General features: G+C 49.7%; 1 protein-coding gene across 7 annotated transcripts in view; it reads left to right on the plus strand.

The window, feature by feature from the left end:
• Window positions 1–19,898, plus strand: part of SLC25A22 (solute carrier family 25 member 22) — a 93,739-nt gene that overhangs the window by 62,622 nt on the left and 11,219 nt on the right. For all 7 annotated transcript variants that reach the window (XR_012903685.1, XM_006114865.4, XM_075928251.1 and 4 more), the window contains exons 6-9: window positions 10,719–10,837; window positions 14,929–15,100; window positions 17,908–18,062; window positions 19,591–19,666. Coding sequence is in view for 6 of the 7 variants with exons in the window: in XM_006114865.4 (XP_006114927.1) it covers window positions 10,719–10,837; window positions 14,929–15,100; window positions 17,908–18,062; window positions 19,591–19,666 (522 nt within the window). In the remaining variant the exon portion in view is untranslated. The remainder of the gene's footprint in view (window positions 1–10,718; window positions 10,838–14,928; window positions 15,101–17,907; window positions 18,063–19,590; window positions 19,667–19,898) is intronic.

Genomic DNA, 19,898 nt, shown 5'->3' on the forward strand with positions numbered 1-19,898 from the left:
GGGGCCACGGCCCACTCAGGCCCACACGTGGCGATGCCCCTGGTGGAACCTCTACAAGAGTTTTCCTCTATAGTGCTCTTCCCATGCCGCTGCCTCAAAGCTCACTGGACCTTCCCTGAGCTGTGGCAGGCACGTGGTTAGCGCTAGGATGTGTGACGAGGGCTGTTTTCCTTCAAGCAGGTGCTGTGTTTAAGCTAAGTATAGCTCCCCCACAACTCCTCCTCATTCACCTTGTGTTTGGTCCCATGCCTCAAAAGCTCGCTGTTTACATCAAGGCAGCTCTTCGCCTTCAGAGTGTGTGTGTGTGGTGGGGGGGGGGGCGGGAGAATACTTCTCTGCCCTCTTCCCTGCGTGCCAGGTCTATAGGGCAGCATTGGTAACCCAGCCTGAGATCCAAATTACTGTTTCATCATAGAACAAGGTACAGCAGTGACAGTGTCAACACGAGTGCATTCACCCTACCATGCTAATGTGTCTCATCCTGGCCTGAGATTAAATCGGGGGCTCCAGAGCCGTCAGTCAGTGTCTTGTGCAGGCTCTTGGTACAAGACCCACCCGCCACGAACAAACGGCTGTCTTGTAGAAAGGGAAGGCTTCAAACTGCGTGGCAGGCAAATGCAGTTCCAGTGCTGCCTGTGTCCTTACAAGGACGGCAAGTGGCGTGAGAGCTCTGCGAAGGCGATTGTTTGGGATGGTTCATTTTTAGTCTGAGCCTGTTGTCTGAAGTTTGGTTTTATGTGGTGCAGGCTGTGGAGTCTCACATTTGCAGAGCAGGTCATGCCTGCAGGAACAGTGAATTGTTCTGAGTGTATGGATACAGGGCTCTTAAAATGCGGATTGGCTTTGGCTGATACCCAGCCTAGCACCACGATGGCAGCGTCTCGTTTTCTGACAGCAGAAGCTGCAAAGATCTTCTCTGGTGTTTGTTTGAATGTCTTCACTGCCGTTCTGCCAGTGGCTGTCCAGCTGGAAGTGTGCTCAGCATTTGCATGAGTCAGCGTTGCTTGTCCGATTGGAAAAAGCTCACCTGTAAATGTAAGTTCTGGGTGCGCCAGAGAGATGTGTTGTGGCAGATGCCACGTGACCCCGAACTATCCTGGAGCTGCACTAAAATGTACAGAGCATGCAGATATCTTTATTTTGCACAGAAAAGGGCAGTCTTACAGTCAGCCTGCCTTGAGTGACCAGCACAAGTTAGTTGCTTCAAAAGTAGGGATTGTGTGAAGAGTCAGTTTGCTTGGAGACTGGCTCTGCAACAATCTAGTGAGCACAGGGGGCCAGTAGGAGCTGGTCTGATTACACCTGATTGGCCAAAAGGGTCAGTGGACCAGCTGTGGTAAATTCAGTGGCTGTGGTGAGTCCTGCAACTGCCTGTTCCCAGCCCTGCTGCACTGCAGGTATCTGACCTTCAGCTCCAACAGCTCCAATTGCGACTAACCCAGGCCTCTGGTTCCTGGCTACTGCCTCCTGCTCTAACCATTGGGTCTAACTCCAGCTCTGACCACTAGGCATGTCTGTGCATGTCCCAGTCACTGACTGTTGTGTGAGGCTGGACGTGAAATCCTGGGGGCATTTGAAGGTGGGATGGTCTCCTAATTGAGGATTGCTTATTGCTGGTACAGTAGACTTCTGAAAATCCAGAACCTGTGGGACCTAGGTGGTGCCAGATTATCAGACATGCCGGACTATCAGGAGGTACTATAAGATGGTTATATATACTGTATACCTTATGTACTGTATATAAAGTGTTCTTAACCCTTTTTATTGTACATACCGTATACAGTATGCTGTAATATTTTAGCTTTTTAAGCCTTTTTTACCCTTTTTGCTCAGTTCAGTTACTGCTGCTGTTACCTTGACTCATTTTTTTTGCCGAAGCTCACTCACTAGGCTCTTGCCATTTTGATGCCGGACTATTGGATACCGGATTATTAGAGTTTTACTGTATATTGTCCAACCCCCATGAGTGTCCTACTGAAATGGTGAATAGACTGATCATGCATTTTTATATTTCCTCTGCTGTAATTCAAGTGTGTGTTTTTCATAGGAGGTGACATAAAAATCTCGCTTGTGCCCACCCCTGCTTGGCAGTGAGACTGGTCCTGCTGCATTTCCCCGATGCTCTACTTTCTATGTTTGGCTTTACACAAGAAAAGCTTTCTTTGACCACTTCCTGTGTTCCACCAAGCAGTCCACTTCGGGCACCTGCATGCAGCAGGCCTCATGCCTGTAAGATGTCTTCAAAGTGGAAACTGGTCAAGAGCATGCAACAATATCCTCCAAATTGCAGCCAGTTGGGTGTGGGTGGAACCCTTGAAAAGAATTCTGTCTCTCTTCTGATTGTGTCATCCGCATCATTAGACCTGATGTCGTCTTCTGAGCTTGATGTCTCAGCTAGGAAATTCTCTGGGGCTCTGAGAACTATATAGGCAGATGAGCTAAATAAGAGTTCTCACTCTGCTCCTATGTAGCTCGTCTGCATCTGTTCTGAAGCCCCTTGGACTTGCTTCATTCACGGAGAAGGCAGGAAAGGAAGAATAGAAGATTTCCAGTCTACAGAGTACGGATGTGAAGGACTTATCGGATAGTTGACAGGATAGTCGACTTAGTTGCTTCCTCCCACCTCGCTGCCTCTATCAGAAAGAGGCAGCAGTGGGGGGAGGTGGAGAGAGTGTACCTCAAAGCAGAAGCGCCGTGTGCAGCCTGGGGTCAGCGGAGGAATCCCTGGCTGACCCTGGGCTCCACGCGGTGCTTTTGCCTTTGAAGTGTAGCAAAATGCATTGACTATTCGATTAGTCAATTGAACATCTACTACAGAGAGTGGGGAGAGGAGTTTTTTCCAGCACCTCCCTGAAGCTGGAAATCTCTGTGCTGCATAGTTCTCTCCCCCACAGGGGGAGGCCCACGTACATACAGAAGTCGATAAGATAGCAGCTGTGTCTGTCCTCCAGAGCCAAGCAGTATGTAAATGAAAGAGTTGTTAGGGCCTCAAGACTGAGGAAAACACATAAGCATGTGCATGGGAACCCTGGATATCAACAGGCCTCCAGAAGGTACTTAAAATGTTGTATTTGTGGGTGCCCGACTCAGTGGCATAGACACGGGTGGGCCTTAGTGGGCTATGGCCCACCCACGGGCCTCCTGTAGCCCAGCTCTTACTGCAGCCAGGGAGCAGGCCTGGGGTGTAGGAGCTGACCACAGCCCCATTATTGCCCATCAGCCACCTGAAGTTCTGGCTACGCTCTTCTGGCCCAACTTGAGACCTGCTTTTAAAGGCACTGGATTTTTCAGAGCTTGGGTGACGAGCCCTTTCTGTGATTTGGGCCCCTTTAAGGTGTCTCATGCTGGGCTCTCTCAATCAATAGTCCCTGTGGTGAATCTCAGTTCTGAATCTCCGCTATTACAAAGCATTTGCGTTGGAAGCAACCATTAAACTGCCCCATAATTTTCCTCCTTTACCTTCTAAACTCAGCATGCTGTACAGTTGTGGTGGGTGGTGGCAGTCATGGAGGTTGTGTCTCATTTAAGCTCTGCCCAATATTTTGACCTCAGTGGGTTGAATACTGCCTTGGTTTGTTATAAAAGCTGTGATTTGCTTGGAAAATATTCTGGAGTCCAGCTGGTTGGGTTGCTGACTGCGTCTCACCAAGGCATGTTATCATTCCCCTCCTCCTTGAAACCTTTTTTATCTTGACCTTCACTTTTTTGTTTGCTGTTCTGGAGCAGGGCTGGAAAACTGCTGATTCTATGGTTTTATTTTTTTTGTTTCTAGCAAGCCCAGCACAATTGTGTTAATTGCTTCTTTGCTGACAGAAATGAATTCTGCAGAGAAACGAATATTTTCTTCCTCTTTTTCTTGCACTGCATACACAAGATTGTCTTGCTCAGTGAACTGAGATGTGAGACTTTTGTCCCCAGTTCATGCCAGAGACTAAATGCTACTAGAATAGCAGGTCCCCTGACTGTTCTGCCAGTTCGTGCTCCAGTTTTAGGTGGGGTGGGTGGGAATATTCCCAACAGATCCCAAGTTTTGAGTCTGATTCCTCTCTTTTTGTTTTATAATGTCTTACGCTCTTTTGAAAAGGTTCAAATGTACTAGGAGTCTGATCCAAAGTAGGGATGTGAACAACTAGTCAACTGTTGACTAGTCGCTTCCCCTCACTTGCTGCCTCTATCAGAAAGGGGGGGGGGAGGAGAGGCGCTTCAAAGCAGCAGCGCCACATGGAGCCTGGGGCCAGACTTTGAAATGCCGTGTGCAACCTGGGGCTAGCTGGGAGCCCAGGCTGCAGGCAGTGTTGTCAAAGTGGCAACGTCACGTGGAGCCCAGGGTCAGTGGGGGAGTCTCCAGCTGACCCCGGGCTCCATGCGGTGCTGCCACTTTGAAATACCATGGGGAGCACAGGGCGAAAGTGCCCTTATTGACTAATTGAATAGTCAATGCAAATTGACTAGTCGATTAGCGAGATAATCAAAATTGTATATCCCTAATCCTGAGCCCATGGCAAGACTCCCATTGACTCCAGCAGCCTTTGGAGCAGCCCCGTGTATTTGTGTAGTGTGTACGTGTGCGGTTAAACAGCTGCTGTGTTCCATCCTGGAGATGGCTACTTCTGTGTGGGGGGCTGTGTTTATATTTAAATGGAAGTACCGTCACGGCTGGGTGAGCACGTGCCAGCTGTTTATCTGGGCCCACCTTTGCTAGGCACCAGGATGCTCATTCAGATATTTCTCAGGTTCTCTCTCACTTACCCACACGCTGCATGAGCTGGTGCTGCCAGGAGTCAAGATCTCAGTGCACTCTCCTGTGCTCTGCCATGCAGCAGTAGACTCCACCTGCCGGATCACAGCCCCAGTTAGCCTGGCTGCCTCTGTTTGGACGGAGGGGGGCAGCTAGGTTACTTTTCCATGGGTGTGTGACCACCCAGCTGGACCAAGGCTCAGGTCTGCTCCGGCAGCAGCCAGCCTGGTTTTATACAGGCCCCTGCTTAAAAGTGCTCAGGCCGTGGCCACAAGCTATGCTGTAACCCTAGAGCTGGAGCTGCTGAGCACTGGATTCAATGCAATCCATGGTGAGCATTGAAGAGGGCAGAGTGCAATTACCTGCTCCATCGTGCCTGGTGAAACAGCCATGCGCTTTGGGCCGCAGCAGCTGTACTGACCGCGTGTGGCCAATATCTTCACTCTGCGTCTTGCTGGCGACATTGCTGTGTGTGCGTCCTGCTGCTGGTACTGCAGCGGGACTCCCGACCCGATACCGAGCTGCTGTCATCCCGGGGTGAGACTAGCAACGGCACTTCGCTCAGCTGGGTGGGCACAGAAACCTCTCATGGGCTGCTGGGCTCACTGTTGTTGCATTACAGATGGTGCCGCCCAAGGGGGATACCTGAGCATGAACTTGTTCTTGCTTCTACTTCCCAGCTGACTTCCCACCCCCCGGGTTGTCTCTCTTTCTCTCTTCTTCCAAGACCTCCCCAATCATTGGCGGCCTTTTTTGGGGCCTGTTTAAATTGCACTGCAGCCTGTTTAAATTGCACTGGACCTTGAGCTGCACAATGCATCTATAGCTGAAGAAACCACAGGGTCCCACGTATAGGGCCTTGGATTAGGGCAGAAGAGACCTGAACTCTGTTCCAAGCTTTGCTACTGATCTATTGGGTGACCTTGGGCAAATAATTTCTCCCCTCTGTGCCTCAGTTTCCCTTCCCCCATGTGTCTCATGTTTAACTTACAAGCATTTTTGGGCATCGGCAAAGCTCCAGGCATTCATGTTGAGAAGCCAGGAGGTTGTATGTTCCCTGTAATCTTTTTCCATCCATGTTCAGAATAAATTTATATGCACAGAGGTATGTGCAATGTGCACCATCAGTACCAACAAAAACCTTGCTGCGGGTGCTCTGCTAATCCTCTGGGCGACAGTGGAATCTCTCCTGAGCGGCCGCTCAAGCGCTCAGCTTACAGGGGACACTAGTTGTGTCAGCGTCCTGGGCTTCCAACCGTGCTGCCCTGACCTCTTCTGTTTCTAAACCGTATGCTAAGTGCACTGCTCCGGAGATTGCATTGCTGGTTCTGGGAGCCACGTGTTTGTACTCTCCTGAAGGGGGCAGGCATGGGGTGGTGGGACAGTTTCAGTGGAATTAAAATGGGATTAGTGTTCTAGGCTGTGTTCTAGGAACGTATTGGTTGGGTGGGGCGGGGGCGGGGGGAGACAGGTGGTTGTAAGGGAGTTTGTAAAACTCTCAGCATCACCGCACCAACTAGATAGTGATGCTGCTGTGGCTGGTTCTTCACTTTTGTAATCGCTGGTCCACTGGCTTATAGCCTTCTCAAAAGACCACTGGTTTGGGCTGAAAAGGCCTCTTCTTTCTCGTGTGTGTGTTGGGGGGGAGGGTTTGAAGACCATTATTCAGCTGTTTGAGAATGAACCATAGTGCCTTAAAGTTACAATGAGTTTCCTGACATGTGATTAAAAAAAAAAAGCCCAGCCATGCTCAGCCCTGCCGGTTGTTTGCCTGAAGGTATCTGTTGCAGGAATGGTAAAGGGTCTTGGCATTTATAGGCTCAGACTGCCGCTGTTGTACATTGAGTGCTGCATGTTTTGAAGTCCATTGAGCTATCTTGAAAGCAGTTGTGGCTCTCATCCCCAATCCACTCTTTCCCATTGTATTTGCACTGACTGCAGTGTTTAGCCACAGACAGTCTGCTACCTTTTAAAAAATGGTATATGCACTAACACAGGTACCAACTTGGAAAAGTACCAGGGTGCTTGGCCCCCAGCTCAGCCCCATGCCCCAGCACCCCACCTCTTTCCACCCAGATCCACTTCCTCCCCTCAGCATACCACACCCTTGCTCCTCCCCCATCTTCATCCCAAATGCTGCACAACTGCCGATCAGGTCAGTCAGTCGGGACATTCTGATCCATGGGGCCTGCTTGTGGGCAGGAGGCACAGGCGGGAAGAGAGGAGACTGAAGGGGAGCCAGCCAGTGGCTACTCGGCACCCTCAACTTTTCAAGGTGGTGCTCCAGCCCCAGAACCCCACACAGTGTCGGCATCTATGTGCCCGCATCCTCCGCTGAATGTTTGTCAGCACAGCGCCCTAGAGGTCAGCAGAGTCCTATCGACATGCAGAGGGGCGGTGCTGGCCCTTTGGATTGTGGGTGGCATCTTCATGTCCTGGTGGTACTGATAGAACGCTGAGTGTTTATTTGTAGTTCGTCTTTACTTGTGCACAGTCCAGCCTGACTTCTGCACTCACAAGCTGAGCAAATGGAAGAGAGTGAGGCCCTTGGTTTTTGGGCTGTTGTACCAAAGTAAAGAGTCCCAAGTATTCTGAGCTCTCAATCCAGCCATGAGGGCCAACTGCCTTAGGAAAACACTTGCTTTCTCACCGAGGCTCTTAAAACACCTCCGCACAGAACAGTCTGTGTGGCTGCAGACTCTCCCTGCAGGTGACTGATAATTCAGCGATTCATTGATCTTCCTGTGCCCAAAGTGTTTTCAGAAGGAAACTCGGTGATAAATCCTTTCCTTCGTTCTCAAAGATTTATATTTAGTCATTGATAATCTTCACTGTAGCTTTATTCCCATAATCCCCTTCCTGATGTCCTCCCCACCAAGAGCAGATGTGCACTGGGGAAAATCTCTGAACAGCTGACGTGCAGGCCCTGGGGGGATTAGCTGCCAGCAACATCCTAACTAGCGATCCTGTGATGTCAGTGGATAGGTGAATGTGGCCTCTAAAGGGGTGGGCAGCTGTGTTGCTAAGGAGTGAGGTTTCATGCCACCTGATTCGTTCCCTGTGGCAAGAGGTGCTGAGATTTCATGGGATCGCTGAGCTGTTAAGTGCGCTACATTGTGCTTGAGGTGGGGGTGGGGAACAATGTGATCTTACAGGCTGAGCTCAAAGGACACTTTCAAGCCATTATTTGCTAGTGTAAATCCAGCACTGCTCCATTTAGACCGGGGAGTTGTGCTGAGTTTGGCCCAGTGTTTCCTATAAACCGAGCACCTGGATAGCCACCCAGGAGAGATTCAAATGCTACCCAGTGGATTAGCAGAGTGCCTATAGTGCCTATAGTGCCCATGGCCAGTAGTGTGTGTTTCTACTGGTGGTGCACATGCATCAGTGCACACAACTTATTCTGCACATGGATAGAAAAAATAGAGGAAACATGCTCTTACCAATTAAGTTCAAAGTGTGACAGAGACCTATTAGCAAATGTTCCTTTGTTCTTTGCAAACAGCTCTAGCCTAAGACTTGGCAAATTCACTACACCAAGTACACCACACAGGCTATTTATCCATGAAGAGTCACATGTAAGGCCTCTTATAAACACCATGAGATATATGTCTGGATAATGGTAAAGAACGGTGTATTTGTATGGAAAGTATGCCGTGTGGACCTGGAGCAGAAATTCATCTCCGAGAGGCAATGTGTCTCTGGGATGACCCAGTCAAACAAAAGGGAATTGTTACCCCTCCCTAATCAGGCAGTGGGATAGTGCAGGTTCCATTGTGTGCTCTTGCCATGGTCAATGGAAAACCATCAGAGACCCTGACAAACAACTGAAACCAGGGAAAGGTAGAAAAGAAACTCTGCAGCGAGGCAGGGTTCACCCTGTATGTGAATGGAAACATGATGGTTGTCAGTGAACCCCAATGTAAGGAAAGGCACTCAGTATCCATTTGCTGAAGAACTCCCCCGCCCAGCAGTGTGTGAGGAGGTGTTTTTGTGAAAGTTTAGAAGCCCATTCTTGAGAAACCAGCTAGCTCTCCAATAGACTAATCTTTTGGGAGCAAACCTGCTTTATTAGCTGGGAAAGGTAACTGCTAAGTGGAGACCCAGGTTTGTGTTTGATGATGATGGTTTTTATTGTAACTACTTGTTTGTGTGGTTTTTTGTTTGTTTGTTTTGTTTTATTAAAGTCCTAAGTAAACCTCATTTTGTTTTAGCATAAATGCCCACAAGTGCTGTGCGGTTTGCAAGCAGGGGTGTTTAAGGTTAAACTGGTAAGCTGGGTTACACTGCACTTTTGAGTTCAGGGGGTCTGGGGCTTCTGAGAGTTGCCAGTGTCGAGGGCTGGATGTCACAGGGGAACAATTCAGAGGGGCTTGGAGATTGGGGTGCACTGGTTGTTAATCTGCAAGGTGAAGGAAGGGCTGGCATAGCCCAAAGGAGAGTGCTTGAGTGGCTGATAGGCTGCCAATATCAGGTGTTGTCACAAGAAAGGGCTCCCTCTTGTTGATGGGAGCGGTAACCAGGTGACTCTCATCCCTGGTTGCCTTGGGAACTGTCCCACATTGTTGATACATCTTATTGCCTGTAAGGCTCTCCTAGAGGCTTCAGAATCATCCTGTTTGTCCCTCTGCCCCCAGTCCCTTACAGTAGAGAGCTGGTGTTAACCCTCAGCACACAGTATTGGCCCAAAACTCAATGCTGTCAGAATGCGGGGGGAGGGGCGGCGTCAATATCTCCATGGCTTTGTTAACGCGTGAATGTGTGTGTTTATATAAAAACGCAGCAGTGCTTGTTGCTAACCCAAATTGGCTTTGTCGCGGTGTCCTGTGGTGTTGGCATCACTTTGGAGCAGTGTGTTGGTGAAACAGAGCCAGCAGGAGGAGCGAAAATGCTACTTTAGAGTAGTTCCTATTAAAGACTTGTGTTATGGCTATTTAAAATCCACCGTGCTCAAAAAAATAGTGAATATCTACGCTACAGAAGCCTCTTGTTACCAGATTATTATACAACTGTTTTTTAAGATTTGGGCTAACCCCTTGACACCAAGCCTCTTGAAAGTGTTGTCTACAGATACAAACACTTCAGCAGCACAGCCGTGCCACGGTCGCACTTCAGTGTAGCTGCAACCTGTGCTGATGAGATGGCTTCTCCCATCGGTGTAGGTAATCCAGCGGCCCAAGAGGTGGACAGAAGTCTTCCATTAACTAGCACTGTCTATGTGGGACTTGGGTCAGCTTGACAATGCTGCTTGTGGGGTGTGTGGATTTTTCACACCCCTGAGTGATGCAGTTAAGACAACCTAATCTTTTAGAGTAGACCAGGCCTAAGTGAGGGTATCTGACTGTGGCAGTTGATTTAAAAAAAAATGGCTGATTTTTCTTTTAAAACTTTTGGGCAGTGACCTTAGGTGCCCATCTTTGGTGCCTTTAAAAGGGATGTGATTGGAAGGGTGGGTGCATGGTACTTTTGGCAAATTAGGCCCCGTTAAGGTGTCCTAGTTGAGCACCCCAACTCAGCAGTTCCTTTCTCAAGTTTTGACTCTTATTTTGTGGGGATTCTGGATTTTTGGCTTCGGTGAGAGGAGAAGATGTTCCTGGTTGCTGACATCTGTAGCTGCAGGCCGGGAAAGGCTTGTGGCCCTGTGGTAACTTCTGGTATGTGTAACTTTCCAGCAGAGCTCAGTACATGGGGTAATGTGAGCTCCCCTGCTCCACAGCAGATTATGCTGGGCCAAAACACCCAGCCTTTGACACCAGCTGGCTGCTCATGCCCAGCAGACAATCTTCATTTGAGTCCCAGCCTGTGCATCACTGCTGTTGTCCAGGTCCATCTGTCCTATAATTCCATCATATAGTGGGCATGGAGCCTAGCATGAGAGGGAGGGAATATCCCTCTGAGGGACCCCAGATGTCTGTGGTGTTCCTAGGGCTCATTACTCTATGCTGGGTCTTCTGACTATTATCTCTTTCTCATTGGGCAGGAAGAAGCTGACTCTGCTGAAGGAGATGCTGGCCGGCTGCGGGGCAGGTACCTGCCAGGTGATTGTCACCACTCCCATGGAGATGCTCAAAATCCAGCTGCAGGATGCAGGCCGAATTGGTACCTTTCACATCTCTTCTCTCCTTGTACAACAGGCGTGCAGAGGGGGGTACCTCAGAGGGGATATGCAGTGCGGGTCGGAGAGGGAGACTGTGGGAGAAGAAAGCACTTTCCATTACCTGGGCTTACGCCACAGGAGGGGATAGATGGGTGAATGAAATGGCAGCGGTGCATGCTGTTGGCATGATTGCATTCATCTCCTGTATTACTAAAACTCGTTCGTTAATGCCCCAGGGTAAGGAATTAACTTTTCCGTATGCTTTCCCTGTGATACTTGCACCCCGTTAATCTCCTCCCCTCCCCCTGCACACCATGTGGGGCTGGGCCTTGTCAATGCTCTGTCCTGCAGTTCATCTATGACTCTTGTTCTCATTCTCTCACAAGAGAAAACCAGCTTCTTTTGAACAGTGAGCAAAGCTCCCAGTGTGGGGCAGGTTGCTCTGAGGGGGGACGGAGGGACCGTGTCAGTCCTGCTCTTCCCGTGGGACTCTCCAGGCCATTGTCCCCTATCCGCCTTGCCTCTCTGGGTACTGGTTTCTGCTCTCACTCCTGAGGCAGAGAGGAAATTGCAGACTCTCTCCCTCGTGAGAGTGAAAGGAGAGCTCTGCCATGTTCAAGGCTAGGGATGAACCAAGGCCCGTGTAGCCAGGGAATGGAATTTACACTCGGTTTGGGCGAGACACTTGGCAGCATTTGGTAAAGTTGGCGCTTCTTGCTCAGGAGCTGCTAAGGGCTAGAATAGTAAAGGGTGCAGCAGATAAAAAGGAACCTAGGACTGGGGTAGCAAATGGTGGTGCAGGTCAAGACTGGGTGCAATGGCAAAGTTGCAGGGAGGGGAAAGAGAGGATCACAAATAAGGATGTTGAAATGTGGTTAATTGACTAGTTGATAGGCACTTCTGCATTCCTCCTTTGAAATGTACAAAAGCCCCAGTGGGGGCTCTTGTACATTTCAAAGGAGGAATGCGGAACTCCGCATACAGCTGGGGCCAGCAGGAAGTCAACTGATTCTAGGCTGCACCTGGTGCCTGCTTTGAAATGCACAAGCATCCCCAGCAGGGGCTCTTGTGCATTTTAAAGCTATGGAGCCTGGGGTCAGCTAGAGACTGATCCCGGGTTCTGAGGAAATGCCACAGGGACCCCGGGCTCCACTGTCCCTTTGAAAGGCACAGAGGTGGTGTTTTAAAGGGGCAGCCTGCTGCACAGCTGATCCATGGATCAGCTGTGCAGCAGCTGCTCCTTTGAAACACCGCCTTGGGGTGTTTCAAAGTGGCAGTGCCGATGTGCGGTGCTGCCACTTTGAATTTACCTCTTCCTCTCCCCCCCTTTGCTACCTCTCTCTTACAGCCTTAATCACAAGAAGGAAACGGGGTGGTAGGTCTGTTCTGAGTGTCATTGGCAGCACCAGAGAAGGGAGTGAGTACTAAGCAGAAGTCAAGTTGCAGCCCTCGTGAAATGTGTTGATATAGCTGATCGTTATGCCTAGCATCTTCCCAAAAGTAATTTTAAATACAATGATAAAATTACTTAGCACAACAGAACACGGGGAAAGGAAAAAGCTATGGCTGAAACCTAAATCTCTTCCGGAGTTCTGCCTGGGATGCTGCTTTGTTTCTAAAATCCCCTTAAATGATACCCATCAGCTATAGTGCAGGCAGGAAGTACTCTGCTAGCCAGTGGGCGCATCCTTCATCTCTTCGTTGCATTCAGAGTTTCTCTTTTCCTTTTCCTTTTCCTTTCCAAGAACCTCCCCTTGCCAATGTTCATGCAAATGTTGCCGTTAGTTAGTTAGTTAGTTAGTTAGTTAGTTAGTTAGTTAGTTAGTTAGTTAGTTAGTTAGTTAGTTAGTTAGTTAGTTAGTTAGTTAGTTAGTTAGTTAGTTAGTTAGTTAGTTAGTTAGTTAGTTTGTTTGTTTAACTGTTTACCGGGATTAAAGCCTGGTTCAGGGGGACTATCAAAAGATTACCTCTGCTGTGAACAGTCGAGGCTTGTTCTCTGTGTTGCAAATATTGTGCCCATCTATAAAAAGGGGAATAAGAACAACCCAGGAAATTATAGACCGGTCAGTTTAACGTCTGTCCCAGGGAAGATAATGGAGCAGGTAATTAAGGAAATCGTATGCAAACACTTGGAAAGTAATAAAGTGATAGGGAATAGCCAGCATGGGTTTGTGAAGAACAAGTCATGCCAAACTAATCTGATAGCTTTCTTTGATAAGATAACGAGCCTTGTGGATAAGGGAGAAGCGGTGGATGTCATATACCTAGACTTTAGTAAGGCATTTGATACGGTCTCGCATGATATTCTTATTGATAAACTAGGCAAATATAACTTAGATAGGGCCACGATAAGGTGGGTGCATAATTGGCTGGATAACCGTAGTCAGAGAGTTGTTGTTAACGGTTCTAAATCCTGCTGGAAAGGGATAACAAGTGGAGTTCCTCAAGGGTCTGTTTTGGGACCCGTACTATTCAATATCTTCATCAATGATGTAGATATTGGGATAGAGAGTACTCTTATTAAGTTTGCAGATGATACCAAACTGGGTGGGGTTGCGACTTCTTTGGAGGATAGGGACATAATTCAAAATGACCTTAGCAAGTTAGAGAAATGGTCAGAGGTAAACAGGATGAGGTTTAATAAAGAGAAATGCAAAGTGCTCCACTTAGGAAGGAACAATCAGTTCCATACATACAAGATGGGAAGCGACTGTCTAGGAAGGAGCATGGCGGAAAGGGATCTAGGGGTCATAGTGGACCACAAGTTGAATAGGAGTCAACAGTGTGATGCTGTTGCAAAAAAAGCAAATATGATTCTAGGTTGTATCAACAGGTGTGTTGTAAGCAAAACTCGTGAAGTCATTCTGCCGCTCTACTCTGCACTAGTTAGGCCTCAGCTGGAGTACTGTGTCCAGTTCTGGGCGCCACATTTCAAGAAAGATGTGGAGAAATTGGAAAGGGTACAGAGAAGAGCGACAAGAATGATTAAAGGTCTAGAGAACATGACCTATGAAGCCAGGCTTCATGAACTGGGCTTGTTTAGTTTGGAAAAAAGAAGATTAAGGGGGGACATGATAGCGGTTTTCAAATATCTAAAAGGGTGTCACAAGGAGGAAGGCGAAAATTTGTTCCTCTTGGTTTCTGAGGACAGGACAAGGAGTAATGGGCTTAAAGTGCAGCAGGGGAGGTTTAGATTGGACATTAGGAAAAAATTCCTAACTGTCAGGGTGGTCAAATATTGGAATAAATTGCCAAGGGAGGTGGTGGAATCTCCCTCTCTGGAGATATTTAAGAACAGGTTAGACAGACATCTGTCAGGGATGGTGTAGACGGAGCTTGATCCTGCCTTGAGGGCGGGGGGCTGGACTCGATGACCTCTCGAGGTCCCTTCCAGTCCTATTATTCTATGATTCTATGAAAGGTGTGTGTGTGTGTAGCAGCTGCAGGCTAGCCCAGAGATTGACATGTGCCCCATCTACTGACCAAATGGAAGAAGTGCACTAGGGCTAGAAAGGGAATGGGAGAAAGCATAGTGTACAGACATAGGGCTCTTTATTTCAGGGCACTTTCAGTTTCATGGTGTTTAAGGGAAGATGGGCTCTTTTGTCTGTTCCTCACTTCTTATTTTTAGGGTGGTTTGGTGGCCTTTCCCCTCTGAAGACCAGTGTCTCATGGGTTTAAAATCCCTGTTGCATTGGGTTTAGAACAAGCGATCAGTCTACAGTAGTCAGTTCTCTGCACCACACACGTGTTGCAGGATTGATCGTGTCTGCTCAGGAGAGACCCAGGAGTGGGACTGCCAGGATGATAACAGGTCAGGACTAAGGGGGAGTGACAGAGCTGGCTTTGAGCCCAGGACGGAGGGAGGAATGCTGCAGTTGAGGGCTGAGGTAAGAGCGCTTACAGAGTACAGGCTGGCTTTAGTCGCTCCCTCTCACCAGCATCCTGTTTATACCTCAGATATCTTCCTTTCTGAAACCTCCAAGTCCCTGTGTGCCTTCGCACCAGTGCTGCACTTAACCGAAAGTTGACTTTTCATAGTGCGTGGTGCTAAATAACACTTTGTTGCTCCCCTCCCCCCTCCCCTCCCCAGCGGCCCAGAAGAAGCTAATGGCAGCCCAAGCCCAGCTCTCCTCCTCTACCAGTGCTGGAGCAGCAGAGTCGGTAGTGGAGACACGGGCCACGGCAACACAAATCACCAGGGAGCTACTTCGGAGCAAAGGCATCGCAGGGCTTTACAAGGGCCTCGGGGCCACGCTGCTAAGGTAGGGCTGTGCTGGCTGAAACTCTGAGCAGCTTCATCCCTATACAAGACTAAAGTAACCCCTACCAAACCCTGCTTCGTGCAATGGTGCTGCACCTGCATTTGGGGCTATTCACCAAGCAACCCTGTTATCAGCTGGGTCGCTAGCCAAAATGTGCGTATCAAGGGTCCGATGCTCCTCCCTCGTAGATCTGTGAGATACCGGAGTTACCTGGTGCAGAAATGGAGTACATGAGTGGAGAATAAGGCCCCTAATGCTTTTGTGTTGGGCAGAGACAGAGTGAGAACTCTTGGCAGCCTGCCTTCCCTCGAATCTCTCTAGCAGGGATTGGCAACCATGAATAGTAGGTGGGCAGCATGAGTGGCCCTTCTTCATGTCAGTGGGCTGCAGCAGCATATGGCCTACTAGGGTTTCACCTGTGCCCCCCCCCCCCCATCTACCACCCGTCCATCTCATGCACTTGGGCACCAGAGCCCCACACTTACCTTCCGCCCCCCCCCCAGCACTTTCAGAGCATGCAAATTGCATGATCTGCATTCTACTCCTCCCCCTCCTTCCCAGAGGTGGAACTCCACAAACAGCTGATGTGTGATGCTCCAGCTCTGGGAGGGAGGGGGAAGAGCAGGGAGGTAGCGCGAACTGGGCAATCTGCAGCTCCTCCTAAAGTACTGGGAGGGATGCGGGAGGCATAGGAAGTGTGGGACTCCAGTGCCCCAGCGGCATCCAGGGAGCCTGTGGGCTGCAGGTGGAGCCCCAGTGGGCCGCATGTGGCCCATGAGCTACAGGTTACCTCCCATTGCTCTGTAGGATCTTATGCCACACTGATCCCTGTTGTAACACATGCAGAGATGCGACTGTCACGTGTTGCTCTGTATCCATGTTGGAGAAGGCAGGCCATAGAAATGCTCCTTGCCCTTGGTGTGGAAGGTGGTGAGGCTTTGGACTAGCCCATGGGAAAGTTCCCTCTTCCATGCAGATGAGACTTACCCTTACTGGAGAGCAGGGGTCGGCACCCTATGGCAGGCAACCTCCCATAAGTGGCACATGAGCTGATTTTCAATGGCACATGGGGTGGGAGCTCAGCCCTGCCCCTCCTCTGCCACACAGCTGCTGGAGCCCTCCCTCTTCCCTGGCAGCAGGTTAGGCTGTGGTGGGAGGAGGCAGCGCTGCGGCTGAGGCTCTTCAGCCATGCCTCCGGCTGCAATAGTGGTGCCTCTGGCCTCTGGGGCCGGCCTGAGACTGAGTGGCCGTGGCAGTTTCTGCAAGGGGGCGCGAAGGCATTTGGGGTTAAGGTAAGTGTCCCCCTTCATGCCCAGGCCATGACACTCCAATCCTCCTCCCTCACTGCCCTCCCCCTACCAAGACCCTGCATCCTCAGCTTGCTCCAACACCCTCCCTTGTTCCTGCTCCCTCCCTCCTGACCAGACACCCTCCCTCCTAGCCTGGCCAGACACCCTGCTCCTCAATCCACCATTGCTTCTGCACCCTCCCTTGCTCCTGCTCCCTCCACTTGGCCAGACACTCTACTCCTAGCCTGCTTCTGTGCCCTACCTCCCACCCAGACTTGCAACCTCTCCCCCTTCTGCACCCCACCTCCCTCCATGACCCTGCACCGCATCCTTATCCCACTTGCTGGCAGCCCTGTCTCCCACACTGAACTCCTCATTTTTGTCCCTATTCCAGAGCCTAAAGAAGTCCATAAAATCAACAAACTTCAGAACCCCCTAAAAGTAAACTGGCTTATGAGAAACCCTGAACCTCAGACCTCCATGTCCCTTCCCCTCGTCCGGTGAGGCTGGAGCATGAGAGAAGTGAGGTATCTCAGTTGGGGGCCACATCAGTGAAGGTTGGTTGTTTATTTGGAGAAGACTTTTTTTTGCTTCTCACTTGTGTGGTCCCCAACTGATTTTTCTGACAATGGCCCCCCAACCCAAACAGGATTCCCACCCATGCCATAAATAAAACATTGAAACCTTTTGTGTTGGACATAAATTAATATTTTACTTTATTTAAAATGAAGTTTGATAAACTAACATGAGTTAAAACGCTTAGTTTATTTAATCATTTAAATTAAACCATTCTCCCTACCTGCAGCTGGTTCAAAAAAAAGGTCACCGTACCCAGCCTGCCGCCCCTTCCCCCTCGTCCCTCCTGGCATGCAGACCCATAAACAGAAGTGAATAAGTTAAATCTTGGTACGTCACTTCTGAAAGGTTGCCAACCCCTGCTGTAGAGAGCGCCAAGTCTCCCCTTTTCCTCCCCCACCAGAGCCTGAGAGGGGACTATGGGCTATCGTGGTCCTAGCCATTGAGTGCCTTGAAAATAAGAACTGAGATCTTGACCTTGAGTTGATATTCTGTGGGAAGCCAGCGTGAAGAGTGTCTTTGAAATGGCTCTTCTCAGGCGACTGACGCACTCAACATTGGTTGTAACACCCAATGGGAGCGACGGGGCCAAGCGACGGCCTTTAACTTTTCTTTTAAAAAACTAAATAGAACTGTGGACATGCTGGGCCATGCCCTCAGCTGGAGTAAATAGACGCAGCTCACTTGGCTCCGGCAGAGCTGTGCCGAATTACACCTGCCTGAGGATCCACTCCCCAACTCAGTCTGTGGGCTGTGGAAGCTGCAGAGGGACTGTCTGTGTCAAACCCCCTTTCACGTCATTCCAGTAGCTGGGGAAGAGTCCTGGCCTGGAACCTTTGCTGACCCATGACGCTCCTTCCATGACTGGCTGCTTAGCCTGGAGATGTGGCTCTGTTGATCACTATCTCTCCCTCTTCCCTCCCCGACCCCTTCCTGTTACAGAGACGTTCCATTTTCCATCGTTTACTTCCCGTTGTTTGCGAACCTGAACAAGCTGGGCCAGAAGAGCCCTGACGTCAAGGCCCCGTTCTACGTGTCCTTCCTGTCTGGGTGCGCGGCGGGCAGCACGGCAGCAGTGGCCGTCAATCCTTGTGACGGTGAGTTCTGAGTGGGAGATGCTACCAGTCGCAGGGTGGTAATGAGGAGCTTCACAGACATCCCGTCGCAGAACACCTACTCCCCCCCCCCCCCCCCCCCCGTGGGCAATCGTTATGGTAGCTTGAAAGAAGAGGAGGAACTCGCCACCGATGGTGGCTCTGTGTTGCCATGACGTTGGCGTCAAACATTGATGTGGCCTTGCATAATGAGACCTGGCTTTGGGGATGAGCACAGGGACAAAGGACTCAAAGGTGGCCAAGCACTGATGGAGTGGAGAAAAGAGATGGCTTCTGTGTACAGGGACACCCCTTATACCACCACCCCACCCATTCCCACCTCTGTGCGGTGCCAGGAGAAGAGGTCTCTGACAGGGCTATTCTGTCTAGGGGAGGTTCTCTGTCCCTCTGGCAATCAGAAGGAACTAGCAAGAATATAGGCTGTGAGCCTCATGAACTCCCAAGCCAGGCACCAGATCCTTCTGCTGTTCCTCCAGCTCAGATTTGAAAGGGCCTCATGTCACCAGCCTGGAAAGAGGCCTAGGAGATCTGTGGGCTCAGAGCTTGCCCCCAAGCTCAGGAGAGAGAGGTTGCCCACTGTTTTTGGCCAAGGAAGAGCTGTGCTGTCCCTTTCTTCAGCCTCCATTTGGTTTAACTAGACTCCCCCCTCCATTTGGATGAACTAGACTCCCCCCTCCATTTGGTTTAACTCCTGAGAATGGCCATGTCTGGCCCTTAGCACTGACTCTGATGGACATGTTGCTGTGTATAAGAGTGTGTCATGTCTTATGTGGATTCAGGTGTATGTACATCCAAGATGAGCTGATGGGGAAACCGCCTTATTGTGTACTAGACTGCGTATGCCTTCTGATAACACCACTTGGTGTCACCCCGGTCTTCAAAGCTAACATTTGAGAAACAACAGGAAGAAGTTTTCCTTCTCCTAATTGTATATTACCAAGATTTTTTTTCTAAGTGTGACCAGTTTTTTGTTTTGGTGCTTCAGTTTTTGGGGATGCCCACCTGCAGACGTTTTAAAGGGCCTTTGAAAATCAGGTGTAAGAGATGTGGACTACCATAAATCAGACTCCGATTTTAAAATTGTGTTCTCATTGTGTTTGTGTGCACGGTGTTGCAACCATTTGTAAAGGAACAGGTAACGTTTCCCCTGGTCTTCTGATACTCTGATTGGGATGTAAAAAACTTCTAAAACTATTAACCGTGTGACCATTACAATTTAAGTTGGTTACATGGTTAAATGAGCCCTGTGGGCTTCCTGGCCCATGTGGGCTGCTGGTGATACCAGCCCTGCCAGCCTCTGGCCGCCATGGACTGCAGGGAGCCTCCGGGAGTTTCACCAGAATCCATAAACATCAGTTTGGCGTGGCTAGGCCCTAAACCATCACTCGTGCCTACTAAAGAGCTATGCGGCAGTGTGCAAAGCACCTGAAGGAAGCTTTGAGGGAAAAGAGCCAGAGCAGCCCATGCCTGGGATTAACAGGGTTCTTTAAAGCTTCTCCTCTCTCCTCAGTAATCAAGACGAGGCTGCAGTCCTTGAAGAGGGGAGTGAATGAGGACACGTACTCAGGAATCCTAGACTGTACCAGGTAAAATGTCTCTGTGGTGGTCACCAGCAGATCAGGTTGCAATGTCTCTGTCTGAGGCAGATTCCATTGCCTGTCTCTTGGTAGGGATTTGCAACACCAACAGCTTCTGTTAAATTGTTTTATCCGAATGTTAAAAGGGTTGTATCCTGTCCTTGGGAAAGGCTAATAAAGCTGCTTCCCCCTTCTACCAGAAATTCCCAGCCATCACCACCTCCCTCCTCGGAGAAAAGCA

This window comes from Pelodiscus sinensis, chromosome 4, assembly GCF_049634645.1.
Source record: "Pelodiscus sinensis isolate JC-2024 chromosome 4, ASM4963464v1, whole genome shotgun sequence".
NCBI classification, from domain to species: Eukaryota; Metazoa; Chordata; order Testudines; family Trionychidae; genus Pelodiscus; species Pelodiscus sinensis.